This window comes from Rhinatrema bivittatum, chromosome 1 (genome assembly GCF_901001135.1).
Source record: "Rhinatrema bivittatum chromosome 1, aRhiBiv1.1, whole genome shotgun sequence".
Lineage (NCBI taxonomy): Eukaryota > Metazoa > Chordata > Amphibia > Gymnophiona > Rhinatrematidae > Rhinatrema > Rhinatrema bivittatum.
Genome location: NC_042615.1, coordinates 58,963,411 through 58,990,141, shown reverse-complemented (window position 1 = coordinate 58,990,141; position 26,731 = coordinate 58,963,411). Strand labels below are relative to the sequence as shown.

The following is a 26,731-nucleotide window of genomic DNA, read 5'->3' as shown; positions in this document are numbered from 1 at the left end:
CAAGAACTTATCCAATCCTTTTTTAAACACAGCTATACTAACTGCACTAACCACATCCTTTGGCAACAAATTCCAGCGTTTAATTGTGCGTTGAGTAAAAAAGAACTTTCTCCAATTAGTTTAAATGTGCCCCATACTAACTTCATGGAGTTCCCCCTAGTCTTTCTACTATCCGAAATAGTAAATAACCGATTCACATCTACTCGTTCTAGACCTCTCATGATAGACCTTCAGATACCTGAAAGGTTTTAATGATACTCGAACTTCATATCTTTTCCATTGGAAAGAAATCAGTAGAATTAGGGGTCATAAAATGGGAACTCCTGAGGGGATGACTCAGAACAAACACCAGAAAATATCTCTTCATGGAAAAGGGTGGTGGATGCCTGGAATGCCTTTCCAGAGGAGGTGGTAAAGATGAAAACGGTTTAAAGAATTCAAATTGGCATGGGATAAACACTCTGAATCCCTTAAGGCTAGAAGACAGAAATGAAGCGAATGGGGCATGGGGGTAACTTGCTGGTGTGGCAGTTACTACTTGATTCTTGATGCCCAACACTGCCAGCGTTTGACATGAAATGTCTGCGTCAGGGGCTAGAGAGAGAGTATGTCAGTGTTTTTTTCCTTTAATCAAGAACCTCAAACCAAGCAGGAAACATGAAAGAAATGAGAGGCGGCTTTCTTTCCAGCTTTAGATAAGTGCTTGTTTTGATTTCCTGCCTTGAAAATAATGACATTGAGAGTGGTGGGCATCAAGAATCGGGCACCAAGAATCTGAAACCAAGCAAGGAACATGAAAGAAATGAGAGGGGCTTTCTTTCCAGCTTCAGATAAGTGCTTCTTTTGGTTCCCTGTCTTGAAAATAATGACATTAAAAAAGAGTGGTTCTTGTAAAAGGAAACTTGAAAATTTAAGAAGTAAACTGAGACACCTTTTTATTTGCATATAAAATTAAAAAATTGTAAAACATATCTCTAAAACAATGTATGTCCTGCATAATAAAACGATATACAAAGTTTTCTAGGTACAGCCATAAAAATAGTGGTTGGCTTACTTGGAAATACCGGATTCTAGAGAGAGTCCACGAGGCGTTCATACCCCACCATTTGTTGTTTTTTTGTGATTTTGTTCATAGGGAAGAGGTGGCATTGTTTGTTTTTTGTAGTTTATATAAAAATGCTGATGTATCCTTGCATTCCTAAAATAGCTTGCATACTACTTTATCATTACTATCAAAAAATGTCACAAATAAGGCATTTTTCCATGTTTGTAATATGAGAAACTTTGAAATTATTTTATGCTTGATATGGACATCTTTCAGGTCAGTTTATATATTAGGAGGCAATTGGAAACTTATACCAATATGTTATTCCTCTGTCCTATCCAGTAAATTATTTGCCCTTTTGCTTTGACCAATTAAAGCAGTGGCACTGTCTACTTTGCTCAAGAATTCAACTTGCTTGTTTCTTGACTCTTTTGTTTCCAATTTTGTCCTTCATTCTAGATCTTCTTTCCTTTTTTTCCTATTGTAATTTTGTATGCTTACAAATTTTTGGAGTTAAAGATGTGTACCATTTTATGGCCTGGCATGCCTTTCTCCACAACTGAGTTTCCAACTGAGTTAGAGCCTACCACAACTTCACTCACTATCGTTTATGGTATGTATGTTGGGAGGAAGTTGGTGGGGGAGAGAAGCCGAGGCCCCAGATCCAACGTTTTCCAGGGTTTTATTCCTGTTTAGATCTTTTGGTCTATGAAAATTGTCTGTCATATTTGACTGTCTTGGACTTTCTTTAAGGGTAGGGTTAACTGAGAGGAGCCTAGATAACAAGGTCTGTACTGTGGAGTGTGCTACCTTAGGGCTTAGAGTCCTAGGGCATTGCCTTATTTGGGCAGGATCCCTGAGGTGAGCAGCCTGTTGACTTTGGGTCCTAGGGTTCAGGACAGGCTATACAGACCCATATCTCAGTTGACATCTGAAAGTTTGAAGTACCGCAGGATCACCTAGGTCTCACCTAATGGTTAGATCTTTGTGTGTCTCCACACAGACCAAACTTCCTCAGGAAAGAGAGCTATGGCAGAGAACAAAAACACCTCAAAGAGGGAGTATGATGCCAAGTGGTCAGGACTACCAGAGAACAGACTCCAGGTTGGACTCTGACAATAATCTTTATTGTTAAGCAATAGTAAACAAAAGTTAGCTGGTTTGAACGCTTCAGCAAAAACAATTGCAGCTTACAGTTCGTATTCATGAGACTTTTATCTCTCTCCCTGGGCTGCCTCCATCCCTCTAGCCTTGGTTGTTTATCCCTGCCTGCAGATCTCCACTATGTCCCAGAATCCCTTGCGGGCTTGAGAGTTAAGGAGGACCAGTAAAGATAGCTATACTGGTCCTTTAAGGTATTCTGAGGGAGTTCCTTATATGCTCCTGCACAGAAGGTAATGTTTGTATTCCTCTTTTTGGGAAACTTTGTACTTCTTGAACGCTATTCTTTTTCTCTATATTTGATTAGCCATCTCCTGTGAGAACCAGATTGGTTTCTTTTTTCTCTTACTTTTGTTTACTTTTCTGACATAAAGGTTTGTTGCCTTTATTAAAGCCTCTTTTAATTTGACCCACTGTTGTTCCATCTCACCTATCTTCTCCTAGTCTTCTAGCTCTTCCTCAAGTTATGTCCCCGTTTTACCAAATTGGTATTCTGCAAATTAAGGAGATCCCATCTGAGCCAGCAGTCATTCCAATCCATGGCATTGTGTAAGAGTTACTTATCAAAATGTAGGAGAACCCAATTTCCTATGCCCCAGTAGCAAGGAAACTAAACCTCAAATACAGAGTACAAAAATCTCTGAGTTACGTAATAGTACAGTTACCTCAACAATCAGTAGTAGTGGATTCAGCTCTTAAAAAAGCCAAGAAAACAAAAAAATCATCCAAAATGCCTCCAGGAAAGAATCCCAGGTTACTAGATAATTTTGGTAAAAATGTATTCTCTCAGGACAAGCAGGATGGTAGTCCTCACATATTGGTGACATCATCAGGATGGAGCCCAATCACAGAACACGTCTTGTCAAAGTTTCTAGAACTTTGACTGGCACACTGAGCATGCCCAGCATGCCACAAACCCTGTATCCAATAGAGGTCCCCTCCCCTCAGTCTCTTTTTTTTTTTTTTTTTCTGTGCAGCAGTTGCCTCGCGGTTATCAGGAGCCCTGTGAGATTTTTCTCACAACTTTCCTCACGGAACTTTTCAAAACTTTTTCTAAAAAATTACCCTATCAGGGGTTCCCCCTAGTCGAACATAGAAGGTCGTTAGCGTCTGTTTTTACCTGCTTGCTTGCAGTTGGTATCCGACGGTACTCTCACCGGTGCTCGAAGTCCAACGACCGCGTGCTGGGTTTATTTTTTAAAATGGTGACTGGCTTCGGGAAGTGCCCCGAATGTCAGAGGACTATGTCCATTATGGACCCGCATGATGTATGCGTTTTATGTTTGGGACCTTCCCATGACCTTCAAATGTGTACCAGTTGTGCCCAAATGACACCGAAGGGCCGCCGGATCCGCTTAGAAAAAATGGAACATTTGTTCCAATCTAAGTGTTCTGCCCCGTCTACTCCAGCTAAGAGTACACCGGCTCGGAAGACGTCCTCGTCCTTGACTCCGTCACCTTCCACTTCTCAGCACCATTGAGGCACCGGTGACCGCCAATCAGAGTTCCTCCTGTTCAAAAGCATCAACTTCTTTATCTTTGATGCCGAAAAAAGACCGCGCCGAGCTCCGAGAGAAGCATCGGCATCGGAAAGATACTTCCTTCAGTGCCGGTACCGACAAGGCATCGGCTTTGATGGAACCACCGATGAAGAAGTCCCGGGGAGAGGAGCCCCCATCCTCCTCTGGACCTGGGACACAGAATTGATCCCCACCAGCAATGGTGCCGGGAGCCGAGATTCCACATACTTTGGACCCTCTGGCGACACCTCTGGAGCCTCCAACCCCGGAAGCGGTATTACCTACACCAGCTTTCTAGCAGGAATTGAACCAGATGGTTCAAGAGGCAGTTCTCCAAGCTATCAAAGGATTCCAGTCGCCACTGGCACAGACTCCCATGCTGAGGCTCGACCTGATGCCTTCTATGCTGGCTCCATTACTGGAACGCTTAGATACCCTTATTGGCGCTCTTCCACCGGTGCCCCCACCCTCCGGACCAACGATTCCCTCGATGCCACCGGTTCCTCCTCCACCATCGACACCAATTCCTCTCTCATTGGACGATGAAGACCGGGACCTGATACCGGATCCATCCGGTGTTCTACCATCCCTACATCCTTCCAAAGCACCAATACCTTTTGTGCCTCCACCGACCTCGGTACCTCCTCCATATGTTCCTTCAGTGCCACCTCCAGAACCGACTGGATTAGGACTTCTTCCATCATGAGAGGAACTGCAAGGTGCAGGAAACCAGCCTTATGATCCTTGGACCGATGATTCCTCTGACTCCTAGGATTCTGAGGACAACCCATCAGAACCTTCACATCCTGAGGAGAGATGATGCTCCCCTCCAAGAAGATAATTCCTTTGCAAGCTTTATAAAGGAAATGTCTGAAACCATTCCCTTTAAGCTGCAAACTAAACAGGATGCCAGACACAGGATGTTGGAGGTTCTCCAATTCGTGGATGCCCCAAAAGAAGTCATGGCAATTCCAGTTCACAAGGTCCTCCTTGACCTATTGCATTGTACCTGGGAACACCCAGCTACAGTTCCACAGGTAAATAGAAAAACTGATGCTACTTACCTAGTCTAATCAGCTCCAGGTTTCCAGATAAACCAGCTTCCCCCACCACTCTGTAAGGTAGAATCTGCTCAGAAGAAAGCAGAGAGATCCCGGCCTCATTCTTCTGCCCCGCCAGGCAAAGAGCAGAAATCCCTGGACGCCTTTGGATGAAAAGTATTTCCAGGTTCTGTGTTGATGGCACAAATAGCAGCCTGAAAAAATAAAGAACCCAAACAAACAGTCCTTTCAGCAATAAACACAAAAACAACAAAAGGACACTGTATTTAACTTTCAATTCTGTGACACTGTAAATTTCAACTGAAGTCTCCATTTCGTCCTCCAGTTCCAGCATGGGACCTTAATGTTGTGCTGGCATGCCTCATGAGACCTCCGTTCGAGCCCCTACACTCCTGCGGGCTACAACATCTCACGTGGAAAGTGATCTTTCTAGTTGCTATAACATCAGCTCGCAGAGTCAGTGAGCTACAAGTGCTGGTAACATACCCACCATATACCAAATTTCTTCACGATCGTCCCTAAATTTCTACCAAAGGTAGATTCTGATTTCCATTTAAATCAGTCCATAATATTTCCTACCTTTTTTCCAGGGCCTCACTCACAACCAGGTGAGCGGGCTCTGCATTCCTTGGAATGTAAATGTGCACTCGCCTTTTATTTAGACCGCACTGCAGCCCATAGGAAATCCACCCAACTGTTTGTCTCCTTCGATAAAACCAGATTGGGAGCTCTGGTGGACAAACAGACCCTGTCCACCTGGCTGGCGGACTGCATTTCTTCCTGCTACCAACAAGCAGGCCTTCTGCTACAAGAACACGTAAAAGTGCATTCAGTAAGAGCCATGACAACGTCAGTAGCACACCTCCGTTCTGTACCTCTTGCTGACATCTGCAGAGCTGCCACATTGAGTTCCTTCCACACCTTTGCAGCTCATTATTGTCTCAACAAGGCTTGCAGACAGGATTCCATCTTTGGCCAGTCTGTCCTACGTAATTTGTTTCCAGTTTAACAACCTAACTTCCTTTCTGTGACCCACTGTGAAACTCAGGCTGCCCTCCTACCCAAAACCATCCCTGTTGTGCTTGTTGCACGTCGTTGGGTGCTTTTGGTTCACTCTATTCCGGCATCCTGTAGCTTGCTATTCACCCATATGTGAGGACTACCATCTTGCTTGTCCTGGGAGAAAGCAGAGTAGCTTACTTGTAACAGGTGTTCTCCCAGGGCAGCAGGATGTTACTTCTCACGAAACTTGCCCACCACCCTGTGGAGTTGGGTTCGCTTACGTTTTATTATTTTATTTTTTCACTCATAATTTTTGCTACAAACTAGACTGAGGGGGGGACCCCTACTGGATACGGGGTTGGTGGCATGCTGGGCATGCTCAGTGTGCCAGTCAAAGTTCTAGAGACTTTGACAAGAAGTGTTCCGTGATTGGGCTCCATCCTGATGATGTCACCCATATGTGAGGACTTACATCCTGCTGTCCTGGGAGAACACCTGTTACAGGTAAGCCACTCTGCTTTCCAAAATTCCATCCTCAATGCACATATTTCTGCTTGCCAATTTTTCATGGTTTAGTTCTTACTTAACTGCATGCAAAACCTGAAGCCATTTCTCCCATCAGGTGATATCAGTTTGGCATGTCCATAACAATTTCTACATGCAAAAGAGTGCAGATGATGAAATTCTAACAGAAATTAGGGAAGCTAACAAAATTAGTAGCACAGTAAAAATGGGTGATTACAATTACTCCAGTATTGACTGGGTGCATGTCACATCAGGAATGCTAAGGAGGTAAAGTTTTTAGATGAAATAAGTGACTGCTTCATGGTGCAGCTGATACAAGAACCAGCAAGGTGAAGAGCTATTTTAAGTTTTATCCTTAGTGGAATGCATGATTTGGTGCAAGAGGTAACTGTGTTAAAGCCACTTGGCAATAGTGATCATAACATGATTAAATCTGACTTGATAACTGGAGGGATGACACTAAGGAACTAACCTGTAATAGCAATTAACTTTCAAAAGGGAATATATGAGAAAAATGGTTTGGAAAAAACTGAAAGGAGTAGTGCAAGGGTCAGGAATTTACAGCACACATGAATGTTGTTTAAAAATATCATCTTGGAAGCCCAGACAGATGTATTCCATGCATTAAAAAAAGGTGACAGGAAGGCCAAATGATTTGCCAGCATGCTTAAAAGATGAGATGAGAGAGGCTTAAAAGGTGGAATGAGAGGATATTCTGGCCAAAAGAACAGCTTTCAAAAAATCGAAACAGGATCTAAATGAAGAAAACAGAAAAAGCATAAGCACTGGCAAGTTAGATGTAAAGCTTTGATAAGAAAGGCAAAGACAGAATTTGAAAAGAAGCTTGCTGTGAAAGTAAAAACTCAAAATAAAAACATTTTCAGTTATATTTGAAGCAAAAAGCCTGCAAGGGAGTCGGTTGGACCAATAGCTGATCAAGGGGGTAAAAGGGGAGAAGGCCATGGTGGAGAGATTACATGAACTCTTTACTTTAGTCTTTACCCAGGAAGATGTAAAGCAGATACCTATGCCAGAAGAGATATTTAAAGGTGATTCAAAGGATTTGAAAAAAATTTCAGTGAACCTGGAAGATACATTAGGGCAAACTGACAAAAAAGCAAAAAAAAAAAAAAAAAGCAAAAATAAGCAGCAAATCCTCTGGCCCAGATAATATACATCCCAGAGTGCTAAAAAATGGAATTGTAGACCCTACTATTAGTAATCTGTAAACAATCATTAAAATCAGCTACTGTACCTGAAAATTGGAGCGTGGCAAATGTAATGTCGATTTTTAGTTACGCGGTGATCTGGGAAACTATAGACCAGTGAGCCTAATGTCTGTGCTGGGAAAAATGGTTGAAACTATTCTGAAGAACAAAATTACTGAATTTATAGATAGGCATAGTTTAATGGGACAAAGCCAACATGGATTTAGCAAAGGGAATCTTTCCTCACCAATTTGCTATATTTTTTGTAGGCGTGAATAAACATGGGGATAAAGGAGAGGCAGTTGATATAGTGTATCTGGATTTTAAGTGTTAAACAAAGTACCTCATGAGAGACTCTTGAGGAAATTAGTCATGGTATAGATGTCAATGTTTTCTTGTGGATTATGAACTAGTTAAAAGAGCATAGAGCAGAAAAAAAGAGCATAGGGCTAAATGGTCAGTTTTATCAACGGAGAGAAGTGAATAGTGGTTTCCCAGTGATCTCTACTGGGACTGCTGCTTTTTAACATATTCATTAATGACCTAGAGATAGGAATGACAAGTGAGGTGATCAAATTTGCTGTTGATGTAAAATTATTCAAATTTGTTAAATCACATGAAACTTGTGAACATTTTCAAGAGGATCTTACAAGACTGGAAGACTGGGCATTCAAATAGCAGATGAAATTAATGTATACAGGTGCAAAGTGATGCATGTAGGGTAGAGCATCCCAAATTATAGCTATACAGATCCAAGGTTCCACATTAGGAGTCACCACTCAGGAAAAGGATCGTGGATAATATGTTGAAATCAAAGGGTCCATCTGAATGCTTACTGATTGCCAACTTTTCTTACCTAAAGAGGTTGAGTATATTGTACTGTCTGTAAAGAAGCCATCTACCAGAAGAGCTTACAGCTTTTAATTTAAACTGTTCTCATCTTGATGTCAATATATTTCCTTAGACCTGTTTGCATGCAAACCAAAAGACCTACTTAAGTGCTTGCTTTCTCTGTCTTCCTCAGGACTCAGTACCTGATCCATGAGATTTCATTTCAGTGTCATGTGGCATACCATTTTCAGACTGAAAGTAGACCAATCTCTACTCATCCTTCGGTATCCAAGCTCATCAAAGGCTTGTGGCATACTAAACTGCCAGAGGTCAAACCTCCAGTCTCATGAAGCCTGAATAGCATTCTGACACAACTAATGAAGCCACCGTTTGAACCACTGGAGTCTGCTTCTCTCAAATGTCTGTGAGGCACCCCAGGGATCTTGGATTTGGGAGGCTGGAGCTCTCCTGGGTGAGCTATGCTAATGGTTGAAAGATGGGCAGCAGTAGTACTATTGTTATTCAGGTATGGTGAGCTGGGCAGTGTCCAGCCAGGCAGCTCATTGGCCCAGAAGTAGCCCTCCCTTCTAACACACCTTAAGTGTTAGCCAGCAGGCAGCATAGCCATGCCACTGAATATACCTTCCAAGTTAAACAGATAAATTATATTTGGCTAAATTAAATAGCCTGATAACTTTGAATATTAGGCTGTGGTAGGTAGGAACATATGCAGCTTGTGAAACAGCCAGGAGGATGCAAAGAAGCAGACTCTGGCTGGTTCACACACACAAAATTTATTTTCACAAAATAGACAGAAAAAAGACGGTCAATAGGCTGCTTACCTCAGCAGTCCTTAAATTCAATTCCACACACATCAAACATAAGTCATCTGGTGGTATACTGCCTTCCTTCCTGTTCCCCAAGGCCACTCTAACTCTTCTGGGCCCTAAATCATTATACTATTTTGAGGGGATTCTCCCTTCACCCAGAATCCCTTGTGGGGCTAGTTCTTAAGGAGAACTGGGCCAGATAGTTGTGGCTAGTCCCTTAAGGAGTTCTGAGGACATTCTTATACACTCCCCTAAAGGGCGAGTGTCATGCTGTTTATAGATGCATTGCCCTGTAGAGCAAAAACAAGTAAGCTAGTGCCTCAAAAAACTTGCTTAGTCCGGTTTAAGTTTTTTTTGTTTCGGGTCCTAGACTTTAGGTCTTAATGTTAGTACTCTGAGAATTCATGTAGCTTCTAATTATAATATAAGAAGTTTGATTTATAGCATTTCCCCTGGGCATGGTAAGAATTTTCAGCGTGGTGTATTTGCCTAGGTCTGTGATATTGGGACCACTACGCTCTTCAAAGTTTGGATGTTATGTTGAATACTGCTGTGGTGTCCCCATTTGATCATATGGATTCAACCTCTTTATTCTATTATCATAATTTTTTTTTGGTTGCAAATTGATCAGTCACAAATATGAGCAAATTGAAAACAGTTCTTAGTATATTCTGTAATTTTTTTCCAGGCATGTTAAGTGTTGTTCAAGCTCCAGACCGAAAGGTTAATTCTCATTTTTCACAGTAACAAAAACATTTGTGTCCATTTTGTTTCCAAATCTTATCGAGGAGATACTTAATTTTTTTGATCTTAACATGTATTAATCAGTAGAAGGTCTGACATTCTAAGTAGCCTTGGTTCAATTACCATCCTTTTCCTATTGCAAATGTGCCAACTTTGCTGTCTGTCCTTTCTCATAACTGCAAAGCACTCGTCAATTTTCAAAATGTGAAAATTATAATACTCTCCTCAGTCAACTAACTCCACACTAAATTTAGTGCACCTAGATGTATTCAATCCAAAGTTAGAAGGAGTGAACACAGACACACACAACAATGATATAACCTCATAAGCCTCTCTGTTCCAGTGAACTAGGCTAAACAGGATTATTGGGAAAAAAATAAAATTTTTCAGGAAATCTGAATAAATATTCATCTTGTATGATGCTGATAAGAAATGTCTATTAGCTTCTTGACTTCCACATTTGTATAACTTCTTGAGTTTTGTTCAGAGCACATTCAACTAGAGCTACTCTTTTTCTTATGTAGAGAAGGCTTCTCCTCCATGGAATAAAATTGCAAAGCAGCAAATCCATCTGATGCTGTGTGTTTTGAAGATAACTTCTCCAAGCTGCTATGTATCCCACACTGAGCCACTGCCAATCCCATAGGTCATGACTGCCATGATTGGGACTGGCTATCCCAAGAATGTTTTAGGCACTGTTTCTATATCGTCTACAGACTAATAAAATGGTACTGAGAAGTGCTGAGACTGAGCAGGAAGAACAGCTGCAGGAGCAGGTAGGAGAGGAAATACTATATTGCAGCTTCTGGTTGGAAACTGCTAGGCTTAATGACACGTTCCCAGCAGTAATACTCATAAGTCCTGAATGCTGTAGTTGAGGTGTAGCCAAGCTTTCATGCAGCTATGAGCCTCACACTTTCAAAAGACGAAAGGTGGTGGGGGGGACGGGGACGACGACAGGGGACGGGGGTTTGATGCCCCCTTTCCAACAGTCTCTCTCTCTCTTGCAGTCCACTCAAATTGTCCCCACAGACTCTTTCTCACTTCCATCCTGTTCCCAGAAGACTCTCTCCCCTGCTGTAGTTGCTAATAGAGAAGGAGCTGCACATGTAAAGGAGTTTTGGGGATATTTTCATTCCTAATTTAGACTTATGACTCCTGGCTTTGCAATATAGGATGTAATTATCTGTATTTGCTAAAGTCAATACATAACTTTCTGTGGGAAATATTTTAACTCCCAAATTTGGTTGAATCATTCGCAGAATTCTTAATCAGTCAATAAGCTCTGCAATGTTTGTGTTCATATCATCAAAGTAAGCTGGAGAAACAAATTTTAACTTCAGGCTGTTTTTTTAACCTAAATCAAAATATACATGTAGTAAGCCAGAGCTTCTCTATCTATAACATTTCAGGGCTAGTGTATAGGAATTTCACTCAAATACAGTCATGCCAGACATACATTTTTTTTGTTTTGTTAAGACTTCAGTAATTCAAATATCATTGATTCGTTTGGTAATTAGTATCAAATCCTCTTCTAGATCTCATTCAAGAGCCTCCTGCAAAGCATATGCATTTGCCCTATACATGGTTTCAAGCCTAAATGTTAGGCTTAAAATGTGCGTGATATTTAAATATAATTGTGAACATTTAAAAAAGTTTCTATGTAACATGTATAAGCCATAGAAGCAATGTATGGATTTCCATCCTTCAATAGATAGTTTGGCTGATTGGAGAATTATATAGCAAGACAGCCTCCTATATCTCTGTTGGGCATTTAGTAGTGCCATCCCACTTAAGGATGCCATTTGTTCCTTATGTTGTGCTTTGCTATGTGGCAGGTGCTGTTGACGGGTATGATTGCTAACACAGGCTGGAGCAGCTCCTGAATAGTTTATTCCTGGATGTTTGCAGTGAGAAGATTGCAGAACTTAAACTTCTTGACTTTTTCTTATTTAGCGTAGCTTGTGTTTGTCCCCTTTGATGAAATATAACTAATGGGAAACAGAAGTATCAAGAAAGTAAGACTTTTGCTGGTGAGTTTTTAGAAAACTAGTGGTAATATCAACAGGATAAAATAATATACTTATTACTGACAGTGGAAAAAAAATGATTAGAGAAAAAGTTGTAAGTGGCAGTTAATGACTTGTTTCACTTCTATAAAAACCTGCCTCTGTGTATTTATCCAGCTTTTAAAGTATGCTTATTATGTCACTTAGATAAATGGGCACATTCCAGACTGCAACTTCATCCAGGTTTCTTGTTTATTTAAAGACTGTATTTTCTGTTACAGACCTTGAAACAGTGTATGCTATTCTGCAAAAAAAGAGCATTTATTAGCATGCTGAAGAATAATATGACCTTGGCGAGTGTTGCCACCACTCTGCTTCACTATAATTCATAATGTACTAGCTGGCATCATAAAGTGAGAAACAGTGAAGACTGGTGGTTTGTGGATGATATAAGCATTTATAATCTCATAATACGCTCTTAACAAATCAAACTTACCAAAAATATGTTTTTCAACTAAAACAAAATTGCAGTCACAAGTAGTTACTTTGTAGTGAGGAGGTTGTTGTATAGTTAACTATAGTACACTTATGATAGAGGAAAGAGGGTAGAGAGTCTCATATAGTCCTAGTATTTCCATCCTCTGTTATTATGTGCAACCTTGTCTTATAAAGCAGGCTACAAATGTACTGCTCTTTAGGAGTTTTTATGATGGATTACAGTTACCTTATCACAAAAAAACATTGTACCTTCCTAGCTATGTTTTAAATAGAATGCTGTGTGTACATTACTGACAGAAACTAGGATATAGCAGAATGAAGATAGTCAGAGAAGGTTATACTTTAAAAGGAAATAGTTTTCTTCCTGAATTTGAATCATATTTGTAAGAACTTAATCTTCCACTTGTTTCTGATTATTTTATTATCAACATTTTTTTGATCATATTTATTCTATAATACATAGATTGTAGTGAAGGCATGAGCCAATCAACTGTCTTCACTTTGAGTGTGAAACCATTTTATTCTTATGGAAGGATTTCACTTTCAAGTCTCACATCACAATTAACCTAATGAATAAGCAGTGCATCCTCATTGTTGTAAAAATGGTGTTGGCGTATTTGTGGTCTTTTGATATCAAAACTGCCAGGATTTATTTTTCGGTTCCTGAATCACAAGAAGGCATAGCAGTTGCTCTTATAACGAAAGAGTCTCTGAGCAGGTAAGAATTTATAGTATCTGTCTTACGTAATTGAGTTTTAAGTAGAAAAAGGGGACCCAAAGACCTGTGATGATTCCAAGATGCCTAAAACAGTCTTTCATTCTTGTAGTACAGTGTAGGTTCCTCTTTCTCCTGCCTTCAGTATTCATCTGTATAGACTGTCGTTGTTTAATTTCAGCTGTTTTATTATAAAATGAGGCTTTCCAATACAAAGATTTGCTTAGCTGATAGTTGGTTATGACCTTGTAGTTTTAAAAGCTATAAATATGTTACAGCTCCTTAATTTATTTCTTCTGTGGAACTTTCCAAAGTTTGTCAGAAAACATATAATAAATTCTAGCAAGAAGTTAGTAGCCAGCCATTTTATAACAACAATGAGGCCCTCTAGGGCTTGTGTTGCAGAACTGCAGCCATTAGTTAGAGTTAGACTTTTGTCCGTTTTTGTTTTTTTTTTAGAATTGTATGAAAATATATTTAAGGTAACTTATGCCACCTTCTGCTACTTTGGCACATATGTAAATGAAATCCTCAAGTTTATACTCTAAGCAATCCCTCCGCATATGGAATAAATACATTCCTAAACATTTTTTCCTGTGTTTTGAAATTCCGTATATTGAATCCTGTTTTCCCACTCACTTTAATTAAAAACTTGGAAATGTGTTCCTGAGTGCATCCAGGGAGAGATATATCTATGATGCTTCTGTTGAACAAAAAGTACTTCCACAGGATATAAATTAATGTAGAACATTATTTTCAATTATTTATCAGTCAATGTTGATTCTTTTTGCTACTTTTCCTACGTTTTAATGTTTTTTTCTTCAGAATTCTATCAAGTTTCAGTTCCATTATAGTGAATCTTCATTTCATAAATCAAATTTACATAACGAGAAAGTAAATTCTGTTCTACTTTGAACACTCTAGAAAACTACAGGGGTCTCTACAGTGGTCTCAACACCATTCATTCTATCAACCTCACGAAGGCATGCTCTTAGAAATGGATTATACTATTGACTGCATCCAAAAAACACTGTGCATAAAGAGGCTTATTAGACTAATAAGAAATTGTACAGGATTTCAGGATATCCACACTGAAATTGATGAGAGAGATTTGCATGCATTGCCTCTTGAAAACCATACTCGTTGGATGTGTTTCAAGAACCAGGTTGAGGACCAGTGCTGTAAAGTAGTGGTTCTTGAACTGATCATCAGGGAGTGCCATGCCACTCTGATTTTCAGAATATCCCTAACGAATATGCATATGAGATATTTACATACATTGGATGTAGTGCATACAAATATATCTCATGCATATATATTAAGGGTATCTTGAAAACCAGACTGACCAGGCAGTCCCTAAGGACTGAATTGATAACCACTGCCATAGATGACAGGCATGAGTGAGGGGGATATGATTGAGATATTCAAGTACCTCAAAGGGGCCGATGCAATAAAAAGCGTGGAAAGCGGGCGCTGAAAAGTCAGCGCCCACTTTCTTAATGTGTGCATTGCGCCCGCAAGGGGGGCGCCATGCTATATTGTAATTAGGGGGTCACGTTAGTAAGAAGGCGACCTTAGCACCTCCTTGCTAACGTGACCCCGCGGTTACCGGTGTTCTGCCGGTTATGAACACTGATGCCGAGTTTATCGGCATCGGTTTTCATAATGCAGCTGGCTGGTTATGAAAACAGACGCCGAGCATATCGGCGTCTGTTTTCAATGCGGCCAGCTGAGGGATTTTTTTTTTTAACTTTTAAAAAGAAGTACAGAAAAGCAGTTTTTTCTCCTCTGTACTTCTTTTCAATGCGCTCAGCTATTAATGCCTGCTCCAGGCAGGCGTTGATAGCTGAGTGATAAATGTGTATCTGAGACACACATTTATTTTTTTGCATTGGAGTGAATGAGTAATAGCCTCATTCACATGCATTTACATGTGATGAGTGCTATCCCATTCACTCCACTCGGGCGCACGTTAAATAGTCGCTAATCCCCCTATTGCATTAGGGGGGTGGATTAGCGCCTATTTAACCCGCGTTTGACTGCGGGTTATACAGTGCACTCAGCTGAGCGCATTGTATTCCATAGTCCCCAAATTGTGCTAACATGTTGACTTACTCTCTCTGTTTCAGAGTGAAAAGGAGACATTTTTTTTCTCAGGAAAGGGTTAGATGCTGATCAAATTCAGGAAATCCCGCAGGATAGTCCCGCAGGATAAACAAACAGGCATCCTGGGGCCACTTCCTCATTGCATAAACAAAAGTAAAGGAAAAAAGCCCTCATTAAGAGCTCTAGTTCTGCTGGCTAGTCACTGTTTCTGCCAGCCTGCAGGTGTTATTCTCAATCTTCTTAATTTCCAGCTCCTTAGTCTGGATTCAGGATTGCTTTTTTTGTGGGAAAGGACCTTCGTTTTCAGTTTTTATTTTATTTTTCCCCAGAAATATATCAGTGTTTATTACAATAAGAACAAAAATGAGAAAAATCAGTGGAAGAAAATTACTTGCCATTTTTCCAGGTAAGTATAATTTTTGTTTTTCTTATAAACACTGATAAATTTCCAAGAAAAATAAAAACTGAATACAAAAGTCCCTATCTCTGGGGTTTCTCCAGTAAATGCACAGGCCTGCTGTGGCCTGTTCTCCTGGTTCCTCCTTCCTCTTGAGTTTTATCTTGTAGAGGAACCCCACACAGTGAGTCAGCTCAGTTCCTGAGTTTCTTCTCTGGAGGTGTATTAGTGCAGTTCAAAATGACAACTTAAGATGATCTGGCTTCTTGTCACCCATATCCTGTTGCACAATTATAATAAATGCAGAAGAAAACAGCATTTTTCAATGGAATGGAAGTTCTAGAAGAGATCATGGGAGTAACATAAGGATATATTTCTTCATAGAGGGAATAACAGATGAATGGAACAGCCTCCCAGTGGAGGTAGCGAAAACCAAAACTACAAACAGGGCTGTTTGTCGTTGAGATGGCTAGGCTAGATTGCGAGGGGGGATATAAAAATAAGGGAAAAGATTTCTGGGTAGTTGTGAATGAAGGATCATCATGCTGTTGCCCAACAGAGGCTGGTTCTTGTTGCGTCCGTTGGTGCTAGACGGCTTTGCCCCGTTTGCCTCACCTTGTTCACAGCTCCTCCCGCTTACCTAGGAAAGATGGCTACCGCCGCGTTTATAAGCTGACCTCTCTGTTGTCCCCGGAACGGCTATGGTGCAGCCTCCAGCCATGCTCCTCCCAGGTACCTACTAGGGTGCGTGCGTCACCCACGTTTTTATTCCAACCTTGGCGCAAACCTCGGGGGCGTTCCCCGTTGCTGATGTCACGCCATCTGGGTATATAACCTATTCTAATTTGCTAGCTCGTTGAGTTAGCAAGGACTCGAATCCGTTCCTGTCTATGCTACTCTGCCGCTTCCATGCTGCCGCTGGAAGCTCTCTCTCTGCCCTTCGGGGTAACTGCTAACCTGGGTACCCGCTTCTCGGGGGCCCTCTGGTTTATTTCAGGTGCCTTACAGGGAACAGGTACTCTCTCCTCGAGGGCCTGCTCTCCCTGCCTCGGTGCCTGCACTTTTCTTCTTCAACCTGGTGGAATCGAATACCTACAGCAAACACCTAGTGAGTACTCTAACTCTGTCTGTCTCATCCACAGTATTACCTTGCTGGCAAACCTACTTTGGATCCTTCCTATGCCAACGGGGTGAGAAGGGCTCCCTCTGCCGAGGCCCCTGAGACTGCAACTACCAGACTGCCTCACTACTGCCACCTCTGGTGGTATTCTTCAAGCTGTATAATAAAGAACTAACTGTTTGTGCGTTCTGAGTCTAGCCTAGTACTGTGGCTCCTCACGGTACCCAAGGATCCACCCAAACACGGTACCCAAGGATCTACCCAAACATCGCTTAACCATAACAGATTACTAACTCCATGAATCCAGCTCAGCTCACCGCATTGCAGGCCATTCCAGGCCTGGCCCAGCAAATCTCCGAACAGCAGAATGCGCTGGAAGGTTTGACCGCTGCATTCAACCTACTGCACACACAGTTGAACTTACCTACCACCACAGGTAAAGAATCTACTCCGTCTGAAGTGACGGTCAAGACTATTGTACCTCTATCTGCTCCTACCCACTTCTCGGGGGAAGTTTGGAGATGCAGAGGTTTCATTAACCAGTGCTGCATGCACTTTTCCCTGCAACCCAGCCATTTTCCCACAGCTTATGCCAAGACCACCTATATCTTGTTGTATCTAGACGGACGAGCATTGTCTTGGGCCTCTTCACTGTGGGAGCGCGAGGATCCGATTCTTCATGACCTTGAAGGATTCCTCGAACTGTTTAAGTTAGTTTTCGATGACCCTGCCCGGTATACCACTGCAAGATCTTCCTTGGTTCACCTGAAGCAAGGTAATAAACCATTAGCTGACTTTGCTATCGAATTCAAGACACTGGCGTCTGAATTATCTTGGGACCCGAAATGCCTGAAGACCCTCTTCTTTGAAGGACTGAACTCTCGTCTGAAGGACGAGCTCGCCGCTCGTGAGATGCCTGAGACCTTGGCTGAAGTAGTGAAGTTGGCAACAAGGATTGATTGCCAACTTCGTGACCAGGTTCAAGAGACCAAGACTCTCAGAAAATCCTTTCAGGGTGAAGCTCGAGTTAAGTCCACACCCAGGCCTGTTCCCTCGGTCCCAGTTGCTGGCGAAGAAGAACCTATGCAATTAGGCCACAGCCATCTGACATCAAAAGAGAGAAGAACTGGGGCTGTGCATGTACTTTGGACAAGCTGGCCATGTTGTCTAAACATGCCCTATATGTCCAGGAAACTGGCAGACCTAAGTCCTGTGGGAGGACTCTTCTTAGGTCTTGCTGCTCCTTCTCCTCCGCTCTCTCTTCCTGTATCCTTGATCTGCGGACCCTTAGAGTATCAGACTCTTGCCCTAGTGGACTCAGGGGCAGGAGGCAATTTCAATCTACAACGATTAGTGGAGCACCTACGGATTACCACTACCATATGAAGTCTCCACTACTTCTGTCGTCCATTCATGGAGAGCCCTTACCGGGTGAAGTAACCCAACTCACCGAACCAGTATGTCTACAGACCGGTGCTCTCCATTCTGAAACTATCTCCTTCTTTGTTTTAGAGAAGGCCATGCACCCTATAGTACTGGGATTACCGTGGCTGCAGCAGCATATGCCTCAATTCAATTGGGCTACACTGGAACTTTCACATTGGGGTCCAGACTGCCATGGGAAATGCCTAATGGAGGTCGCTCCTATATCCTGCATGCCAACCACCCCAGTAATGCTGGGGTTGCTGCCTCAATATGCATCATTCCAAGATGTCTTTTCAAAAGAAGCTGCGGACGTACTACCGCCTCACAGACCTTATGACTGTGCTATTAATCTGAAGCCTAACACTGAACCACCCAAGGGACGGGTTACCCCCTCTCCGTGGCAGAGAATAAAGCAATGTCCGAATATATTCAGGAAAACCTCCAAAAGGGCTTCATAAGACCCTCCAAGTCTCCTGCTGGCACAGGTTTCTTCTTTGTGGGGAAGAGGGACGAAACATTGCGTCCATGTATAGATTACAAGGGTCTCAATGAGATAAAAGAGAAAGATCGTTATCCCCTGCGTCTGATCTCAGAGCCATTCAACAGACTACAGGGAGCCAAGATATTCTCCAAGCTTGATCTGAAAGGAGCCTACAACTTAGTTCGCATTCGCGCTGGCGATGAGTGGAAAATGGCCTTCAACACCTGGGATGGTCACTTTGAATATTTAGTGATGCCCTTTGGCCTGTGCAACGCCCCGGCTGTCTTTCAAAATTTATGAACAACATTTTCCGGGATCTCTTCTATAAGAGTGTCGCTATCTACCTAGATGACATCTTGATATTCTCTCAAGACATGACCACTCATTTTGAGGATGTCAAAAGAGTGCTGCAAAGACTCCATGAGAATCATCCATATGCCAAGCTATCCAAGGGTGAATTCCACAAGGAATCAGTGCCTTTTTTGGGCTACATCGTTTCCAACCAAGGCTTTCAAATGGATCCACAGAAGCTGGAGAGCATTAAGAAATGGGCACAACCCACCGGTAAAGGCTCTGACGTTTCTTAGGTTTCACCAACCATTACAGGACTTTCATCAAGAACTACTTCTCACTTACCATTCCGCTTACAGCTATGGCAAAGAAAGGTGCCAGTGTTGCAAATTGGTCTCCGGTGGCATTAGCTGCATTCCAGAAATTAAAAGATGTCTTTTCGAGCAAGCCGTGTCTCCGACACCCGGATCCCACCAAGCCCTTCATCATTGAGGTCGATGCCTCAGACGTTGGCGTAGGGGCTGTACTAAGCCAGGCCGTTGATTCGAAGGCTTTATAACCATGCTCATTCTTCTCCCGTCATTTCTCTCCAGCAGAGAAAAATTACGGAATAAGAGATAAACAGCTCCTGGCTATAAAGATGGCATTCAAAGAATAGCGCCCTTGGCTCGAAGGAGCACAACATTAAGTCACTGTCTTTACAGACCATAAGAATCTGGAGTACCTCCACCACACACAGTGCCTAAATCATAGACAAACGAGATGGTCTCTGTTTTTCAACAGATTCAACTTTGTGCTAAAATACTGCCCTGGAGATAGGGCATCTGCTATGAAATTCTTATCTCGCTCATTCCTCTCAGAGGACATTCCAGAAGAACCGCAACACATCATTGACCCAGAAAGGGTTATTTTGGCAGCTACTTACTCCAGTACCTGCAGAAAAAACCATCATACCCAAGAACCTCAGAAAGAAGTTGTTAGCATGGGCTCATGACTCTAAACTGGCATGACACCCTGGCCAATGCAGAACTCTGTCTAAGCTACAACTCTTTTATCGGTGGCCCACAATGAAGGAAGACACATTCTCCTTCGTTGCTTCCTGCGCAAATTGTGCAAGACAGAAAATGCCACCCGGTCGTCCTTGGGGCCTACTTCAACCCTTGCCAGTACCAGATGAACCATGGACGCACATCGCTACAGACTTTGTGGTAGACCTACCAATTTCAGGAGGAAACAACACGATTTGGGTAACTGTAGATTGGTTCTCAAAGATGGCTCACTTTGTGGCTCTCCCTGGCTTACCCACCGCCATGGAGCTCACCAAGCTCTTCATCACACACAACTTCCGCCTACATGGCATGCCTAAGCACATAGTCTCCGATCGAGGAGCCCAATTCACAGCTAAGTTCTGGAAGGCAATATGCAAGAAGTTTGATATTTCTCTCGACTTCACCTCAGCATACCATCCACTATCTAACAGGCAAACAGAGAGAATGAACAGGACACTCAAGCAGTTCATTCGTGCCTACATGAACACTCGCCAGAATGATTGGAGTGAACTGTTGCCCTGGGCTGAATTCGCCATCAATTCTCATCAAGCATTCCACAGGATCAATACCATTCGAAGTGGTTTACGGACAACTACCACTGCCACTTCCTTTATCAATATCGTCCCCGGCAGCTCAGTCTACTGCCAAAGATATTCAACAACTTTGGACTCAGACAAAAGAGATGCTTCTTTAGCAGGACTTCGAGCTAAAAAAAGGATATGATGCTCACCACTGCAAAGCTCCAGATTTCCAGCCTGGTGACAAAGTCTGGCTATCCACTAAGCACATAAGACTTAAACTACTTTCAGCTCGCTTCGCTCTACGCTTCGTTGGACCATTTCCCATTCTCCGACAATTAGGCAATCTCATCTATAGTCTGAAGCTAGCATCTACATTGAAGATCCACAATGCGTACCACGTCTCACTATTGAAGCCATTGATCCTTAGTGAGTTCTCCAACAAGACACCTGAAGCTACACCTATAGATGCAGAAGAAGACATTGAATACAAGGTAGATGCTATTCTCGATGTGAGGAAAAAGAGGCAGAGTATGGGAATACCTCCTATCATGGGAGGGCTATATAGACCTGAAGAAAACTCTTGGACTCCTTTGGCTAATATACTGGATAAAGAGATGCTACAGGACTTCTTTAGATTGCATCCTCAGAAACCAAGACCTGGTAGGAAACAGCGTGGATGCCCTTTGAAGGGGGGGTTACTGTTCAGTCCGTTAACCATAACAGTTCTGATGTGAACTGGAAGCCCAAAAGGAGCAGCAGGAAACTGTGAGACCAATATAAAAAGTGGATGTTACAGTAAAATCCGTGATTAAGCAGGCTTTGTGTAGCTCAATGGGAAGGGTAATGGGAAGACTAGATGTGTCTTGATGGTCTTTATCTGTCATCATATTCTGTGTTTCTATGAAATTGGCATAGCATATAGAAATACATGGTTTAATGGAACACAGTCAGCATGGATTTACCCATGAGAAGTCTTGCCTCACAAATTTGCTTCATTTTTTTTGAAGGGGTTAATGTGTGGGTAAATGTGAACCAGTAGATGTAGTGTATTTGGATTTTCAGAAGGCATCAAAGTCCCTCTTGAGAGGCTTCTAAGAAAACTAAAAAGTCATGGGCTAGGAGGCAATGTTCTTTCATGGATTACTGGTTAAAAGAGAGGAAACAGAGAAAAAAAGGGTAAAGAGTGGAGTGCCTCAGGGATCTGTACTTGGACCGGTGCTTTTCAATATATTTATAAATGACCTGGAAAGGAATACAACAAGTGAGGTAATCAAATTTGCAGATGATAGAAAATTATTCAGAGTAGTTAAATCATAAGCAGATTGTGATACATTGCAGGAAGACCTTGTGAGACTGGAAGATTGGGCATCCAAATGGCAGATGAAATTCAATGTGGACAAGTGCAAGGTGTGGCATATAGGGAAAAATAACCCATGCTGTAGTTGCACGAAGTTAGCAAGTAGCACATTTAAACCTAATTGGAGAAAATGTTTTTTCACTCAATGTACAATTAAGCTCTGGAATTTGTTGCCAGAGAATTTGATTAGTGCAGTTAGTGTAGCTGGGTTTAAAAAAGGTTTGGATAAGTTCTTGGAGAAGTCCTTCAACTGCTATTAATCAAGTTGACTTAGGGAATAGCTACTGGTATTACTGGCATCAGTAGCATGGGATATATTAAGTGGGTGCTTGCCAGGTGCTTGTAGTCTGGATTGGCCACTGTTGGAAACAGGATGCTGGGCTTGATAGACCATTGGTCTGACCTAGTATGGCAATTTCTTATGTTCTTATATTCCTTCTGGGATTATATTGATGTGAAATTGTATTTATTATAGAATTGTTATTTTATGATATTATGTTTTGAATGTTATAAGCCACTTTGGGACTGTTTAGGAGAAGAGTGGGGTGTAAATGTAAAAATATTGGCCTGTGAATTGTTAATTTTGATTTATTTTCAGTTTAGAAAGTGAAGAATATTGACTGAATAAGGAAGCAAATCTAGTCAAACTTGTATTAGTAAATACAAATTTAATTTTAACATACTCTTATTATTGACAAGATCTTAATAAAATTGTCTGAAGTTAGGATATGATTTATAACTTTGCTATTACTATTTCTTCCTACAATTTGTGTAATAGTCTTAAAACAGGAAATATGCTGTTATATATGAACAGGTAAGAAATGAAAAAATTAGAAGGCTTAATATGTGTATTTAATTTTTTTTTAATTTATGCATTATATAATTTTAAAAGCATCCACTTGTTTGAGAATTATCCTACAGTACAGGCTTAGTAATTCATAACAAAGAATACATTATTTTTACTTCATCGTAAACATCTGTAATGTAGTCAAATAGAAGAAAACTGGAGAGCTTTAATAGAGCGATTACCAAGCAATAAAATTTGTCAAAAGGAAAATATATGGTTACCTGAAACAACTCCCCCACTATATATCTAAATTCACCAAACAGCGTGCTTATGTGGGACTAGAATGGAGTCCAGGAACTCTCTCAATTGAATTGGGTCGAAGAAAACATAACGCTGACCCTGAATCATTAAACAACATTTACAAGGAAATTGCAGTTTAAAAGTTGCTCCCTTCTGGACTGCTACTCTCCTTAAATCCAGAAAAGTTTTCCTTCTCAACTGCGTTTGCTTTACAAGATCTTGGTAACACCAAACTTTTTGCCCAAAAAATGTTTGATTATTTCTGAAATATCGCTTAAAGATATTATTTTTATCCATTAGAAATGTAGATGTAACCAACAGAGGTCTACGATATGATACATTCAAGTCCTGAGATGAATTCAAAAGAGTTGTTAAATCAGGTATTTCTTGTTCCACTTCATTATCAAATTTTTCTTCAGTGACACTCAAATAAGCCTTTGCAATCACTGGCTTGAGTTCTTCTGGGATTTTTTAAATTTGAGAGACATACAGCCTAAATAAATCTATAGGAGAAATATTCTTTAAGACTGGAAAGTTCAGAAATCTTAGGTTGTGAGCTTTCAATGCATTTTCAATTTTTCCAAGCCTTTTATTAACTTCCATATCGTTTTGAACCAATGCAGTATTTGATTTCTCAACTTCTATTACTCTTTCTTCCATTCTCTCACTTATTTTTCTGTGTTGTTATTTCCAGAGCATTATCCATAACTTGTTGTTTAACTTCAATAACTTCTTTTGTTAATCCCAAAATCACTTTTTCTAGTGACTGGAGAGCTTCCCAAATTACGTTTAATGATAGCTCGGGTACAGAAGATATCTTTAACTGCTGTGAGGGTGCCTGACTCGCTTCTTTGCCCATGCCCACTGCTAGGCCGACGCCATTTCCAAGACCAACGGCTCTTATCCCTGCGGCAAAGTCTAATCCCACACCTCCTTCTGCACCTCCGGATTCTACCTTGTCTTCTTGCACTTGCATGGTAAGTCCTTCCACAACTCCAGCTTGTTCGGGTGCTCTGACTTCTCCCCGGATTGTCTCCTTTGAGCTCGCGGCACTCCACAGACTCCTTTCCCCGTCGCGTCCTGGCGGCGCAGGTCTTATCTGTGATCCGGGGCTTAAAGATGTCTCGTTTGGGGAAGTACGCTCTCGCTCCGGATCTCGTTTTCCTGCGACCCACTCACCCGGTGTAAGCGGAGGGACAGCAGGCAAGAAACTTCCAATCCTGGGTTGCAATGATTCCAGAGGCATGGAGGTACTCTCTCCACCCCACACCCGGGCTTTACGCTTTGTATGGGGTATAGTAGAAACGAGAAAAAAGGTAATGAATCAGGAGCTCCTCACTCCATGACCATTCAGGTCGCCATCTTGGAAAGCTCTCTGTCAATGTATCTAATATGTATATTTGAAGGTAATTAATCTCTGATATTTTCCCGTGTAAACTATATTTTCTTTTCTCAGTAATGAATTCACCTTGGGTTTAACAGCCAACATACTTAGAAATTCCTCGTTATTGGGCTGGCTAGATACCATAATGTAGTCTTGCCATGCAGAAGGCCTGGGTTTGGACATGGAACATAAGGACATAAGATATGCCATACTGGGTCAGTCCATCAAGCCCAGTATCCTGTTTCCAACAGTGGCCAATCCAAGTCACAAGTACCTGGGAAGTATCCAAACATTAGATAGATCACAAGCTACTATTGCTTATTAATTACTGTCGTTGGAGTTTATGGATTTATTCTCTAGGAACTTATCCAAATCTTTTATAAACCCAGTTACATTAACTGCTGTAACCACATCTTCTGGCAATGAATTCCAGAGCTTAACTATGTGCTAAGTGAAAAAGAATTTTCTTCAGTTTGTTTTAAATGAACTACTTGCTAATTTCATTGAGTGCCCCTTGGTCCTTCTGTTATCTGAGAGAGTAAATAACCGATTTACATTAACTTGTTCAAGTCCTTTCATGATTTTATAGACTTCTATCATATCCCCCCTCAGTTTTCTTTTGTCCAAACTGAATAGCCCTAACTTATTAGTTTGGTTTGTTTTAGTTTATTATTTGCAATATAAATTATTGTATTTGCAATTACTATCTTTACAGTGCTTTGGGTAACTTTTTAAATAAAGAAGGTGGTCTTAAGTAAAATAAAATAAGTAGTACTGGACCCAAGTTTATATTCACTGGACTAGCAGGGCCTGGAAGTGCTGTGAAAGTAGCATTTACAGCCACTGGTAAAGAGGGAATCCCAGCCTTCATACAAGCGAATTGACATTTTGTTTTTGCCAGTTATTGAGTTCAAGGTAGAGCAATTCATAGACAAAAATGACCCATTATCACTGTATTTTTGTCTAAAGGACAAAAGGAAAATATGATACAGGGAAATCTGGGCAGGTTATTTCTGGTTATTTACATTATGGTAAAATAGGTATGTCTGCATTCTTCACTTTTTACATATCTCTCTTCATTCTGTTTACATTATCATTTCTACTTGCTTATTCTGTATAGGATGATCGCCGAGGAAAGAAGTCCATTAAAATATTCCATCATGATTACATCAAAAGGTTGAGTTGGTTTTCATTGCTGTCATTTTATGGAATGTGTAATCCATAAGCATTCTCATTTTATTGAGTTTGATTTGACTGATAGTGCTATAATTTTCAAGCTTTTCAAATAGTCTAGCAAGCATTCCATCCAAGGTGTAACATTAGTAGCTTTCAGAATTCAAACTCAGTGAGAATTAAAATCATCTACAAGGTCCAAAGCATCAACATAATGAAAATAATATATTTGTGCCTTGAATATGATGGATATTAGGCTTGAGTTCTGTATAGTACTAGCCCAGAGTTTAAAAAAACATTTCTCTCTTTAGTATCATATACAAATTACATATGGTTATTATTTAACCTATAAGACAGTGCTATAAAAATACTTAATATTATAATAGTTATAGGTTAGCCTCTTTGTTCTAACTTTAATATTCAGACTTCACAATAATCTGTTCAATTCAGTGGCATAGGTCAGGAGGCATTCCAACAGTTATAAGCACAGGTTAACCTGGCTTCTAGCCATGAAGCAAAGCCACTCTCTCAGGGTCTGTAGCTCCCTTTATACAAACAAACCTTGTTGGTTAAAAAAAAACCAACCTTTAAACACTCCTGGTCTCACTCAGGGTTCTGGCTGTAAGATGATGATCCAACCCTGCTGCTGTTCTTTAACTGTTTTTAATTGTTAAGCATTTTTTAATCAGCTTCTGCTGCTTCCTTAGCTCAGTATGCCAAGACTACAAATTCCATCATCCTCTATGGACTTCAGTTCTAGCCTTCCATTTCTTTTCTTTTTCTCATCTCTTTTGCTTCCTTACCCTGTTCCTCCATCTCCACATCCATCTCTCATCCATATCATGCTTCCTCTTCCATTCTTACCCCTTGCCATCAATAGCCATTCACTTCTCTGTTCTCCTGCCCCCTTCCTCTGTATTATTTATTTACTTATTTTATTTGAAGTTTTTGTATACCGACATTCGTTAAGAAAACATCACATCGGTTTCCATGGAACAAGAAAGTAGCCAACAGGGCTTTACAATGAAACTGATATTAGAACAGGGGGAGGGGGGGGGAGGAGGAGGAGCGGGAGGAGGAGGGGCGGGAGGGAGGTAACCAGGGTCTTTGCTGTACAATCAGTAAACGCGAAACATAATTAAGTACAAAAATATAGAATATATACAATAATAATACAAGGGGGGGTGAGTT

The 26,731-nt window shown here is 41.1% G+C and overlaps 1 protein-coding gene across 6 annotated transcripts in view; it reads left to right on the top strand.

Annotated features, from left to right (window-relative positions):
• Positions 1-26,731, top strand: part of FBXW7 (F-box and WD repeat domain containing 7) — an 808,352-nt gene that overhangs the window by 362,659 nt on the left and 418,962 nt on the right. Inside the window, exon 5 of one of the 6 annotated variants that reach the window (XM_029607817.1) lies at positions 8,547-8,639. The exons of the other annotated variants lie outside the window; for them this stretch is intronic. Coding sequence (XP_029463677.1) covers positions 8,547-8,567 — 21 coding nt within the window. The 3' untranslated portion in view covers positions 8,568-8,639. Of the gene's footprint in view, positions 1-8,546; positions 8,640-26,731 lie in introns of those variants that run through there. 6 annotated transcript variants of the gene reach the window in all.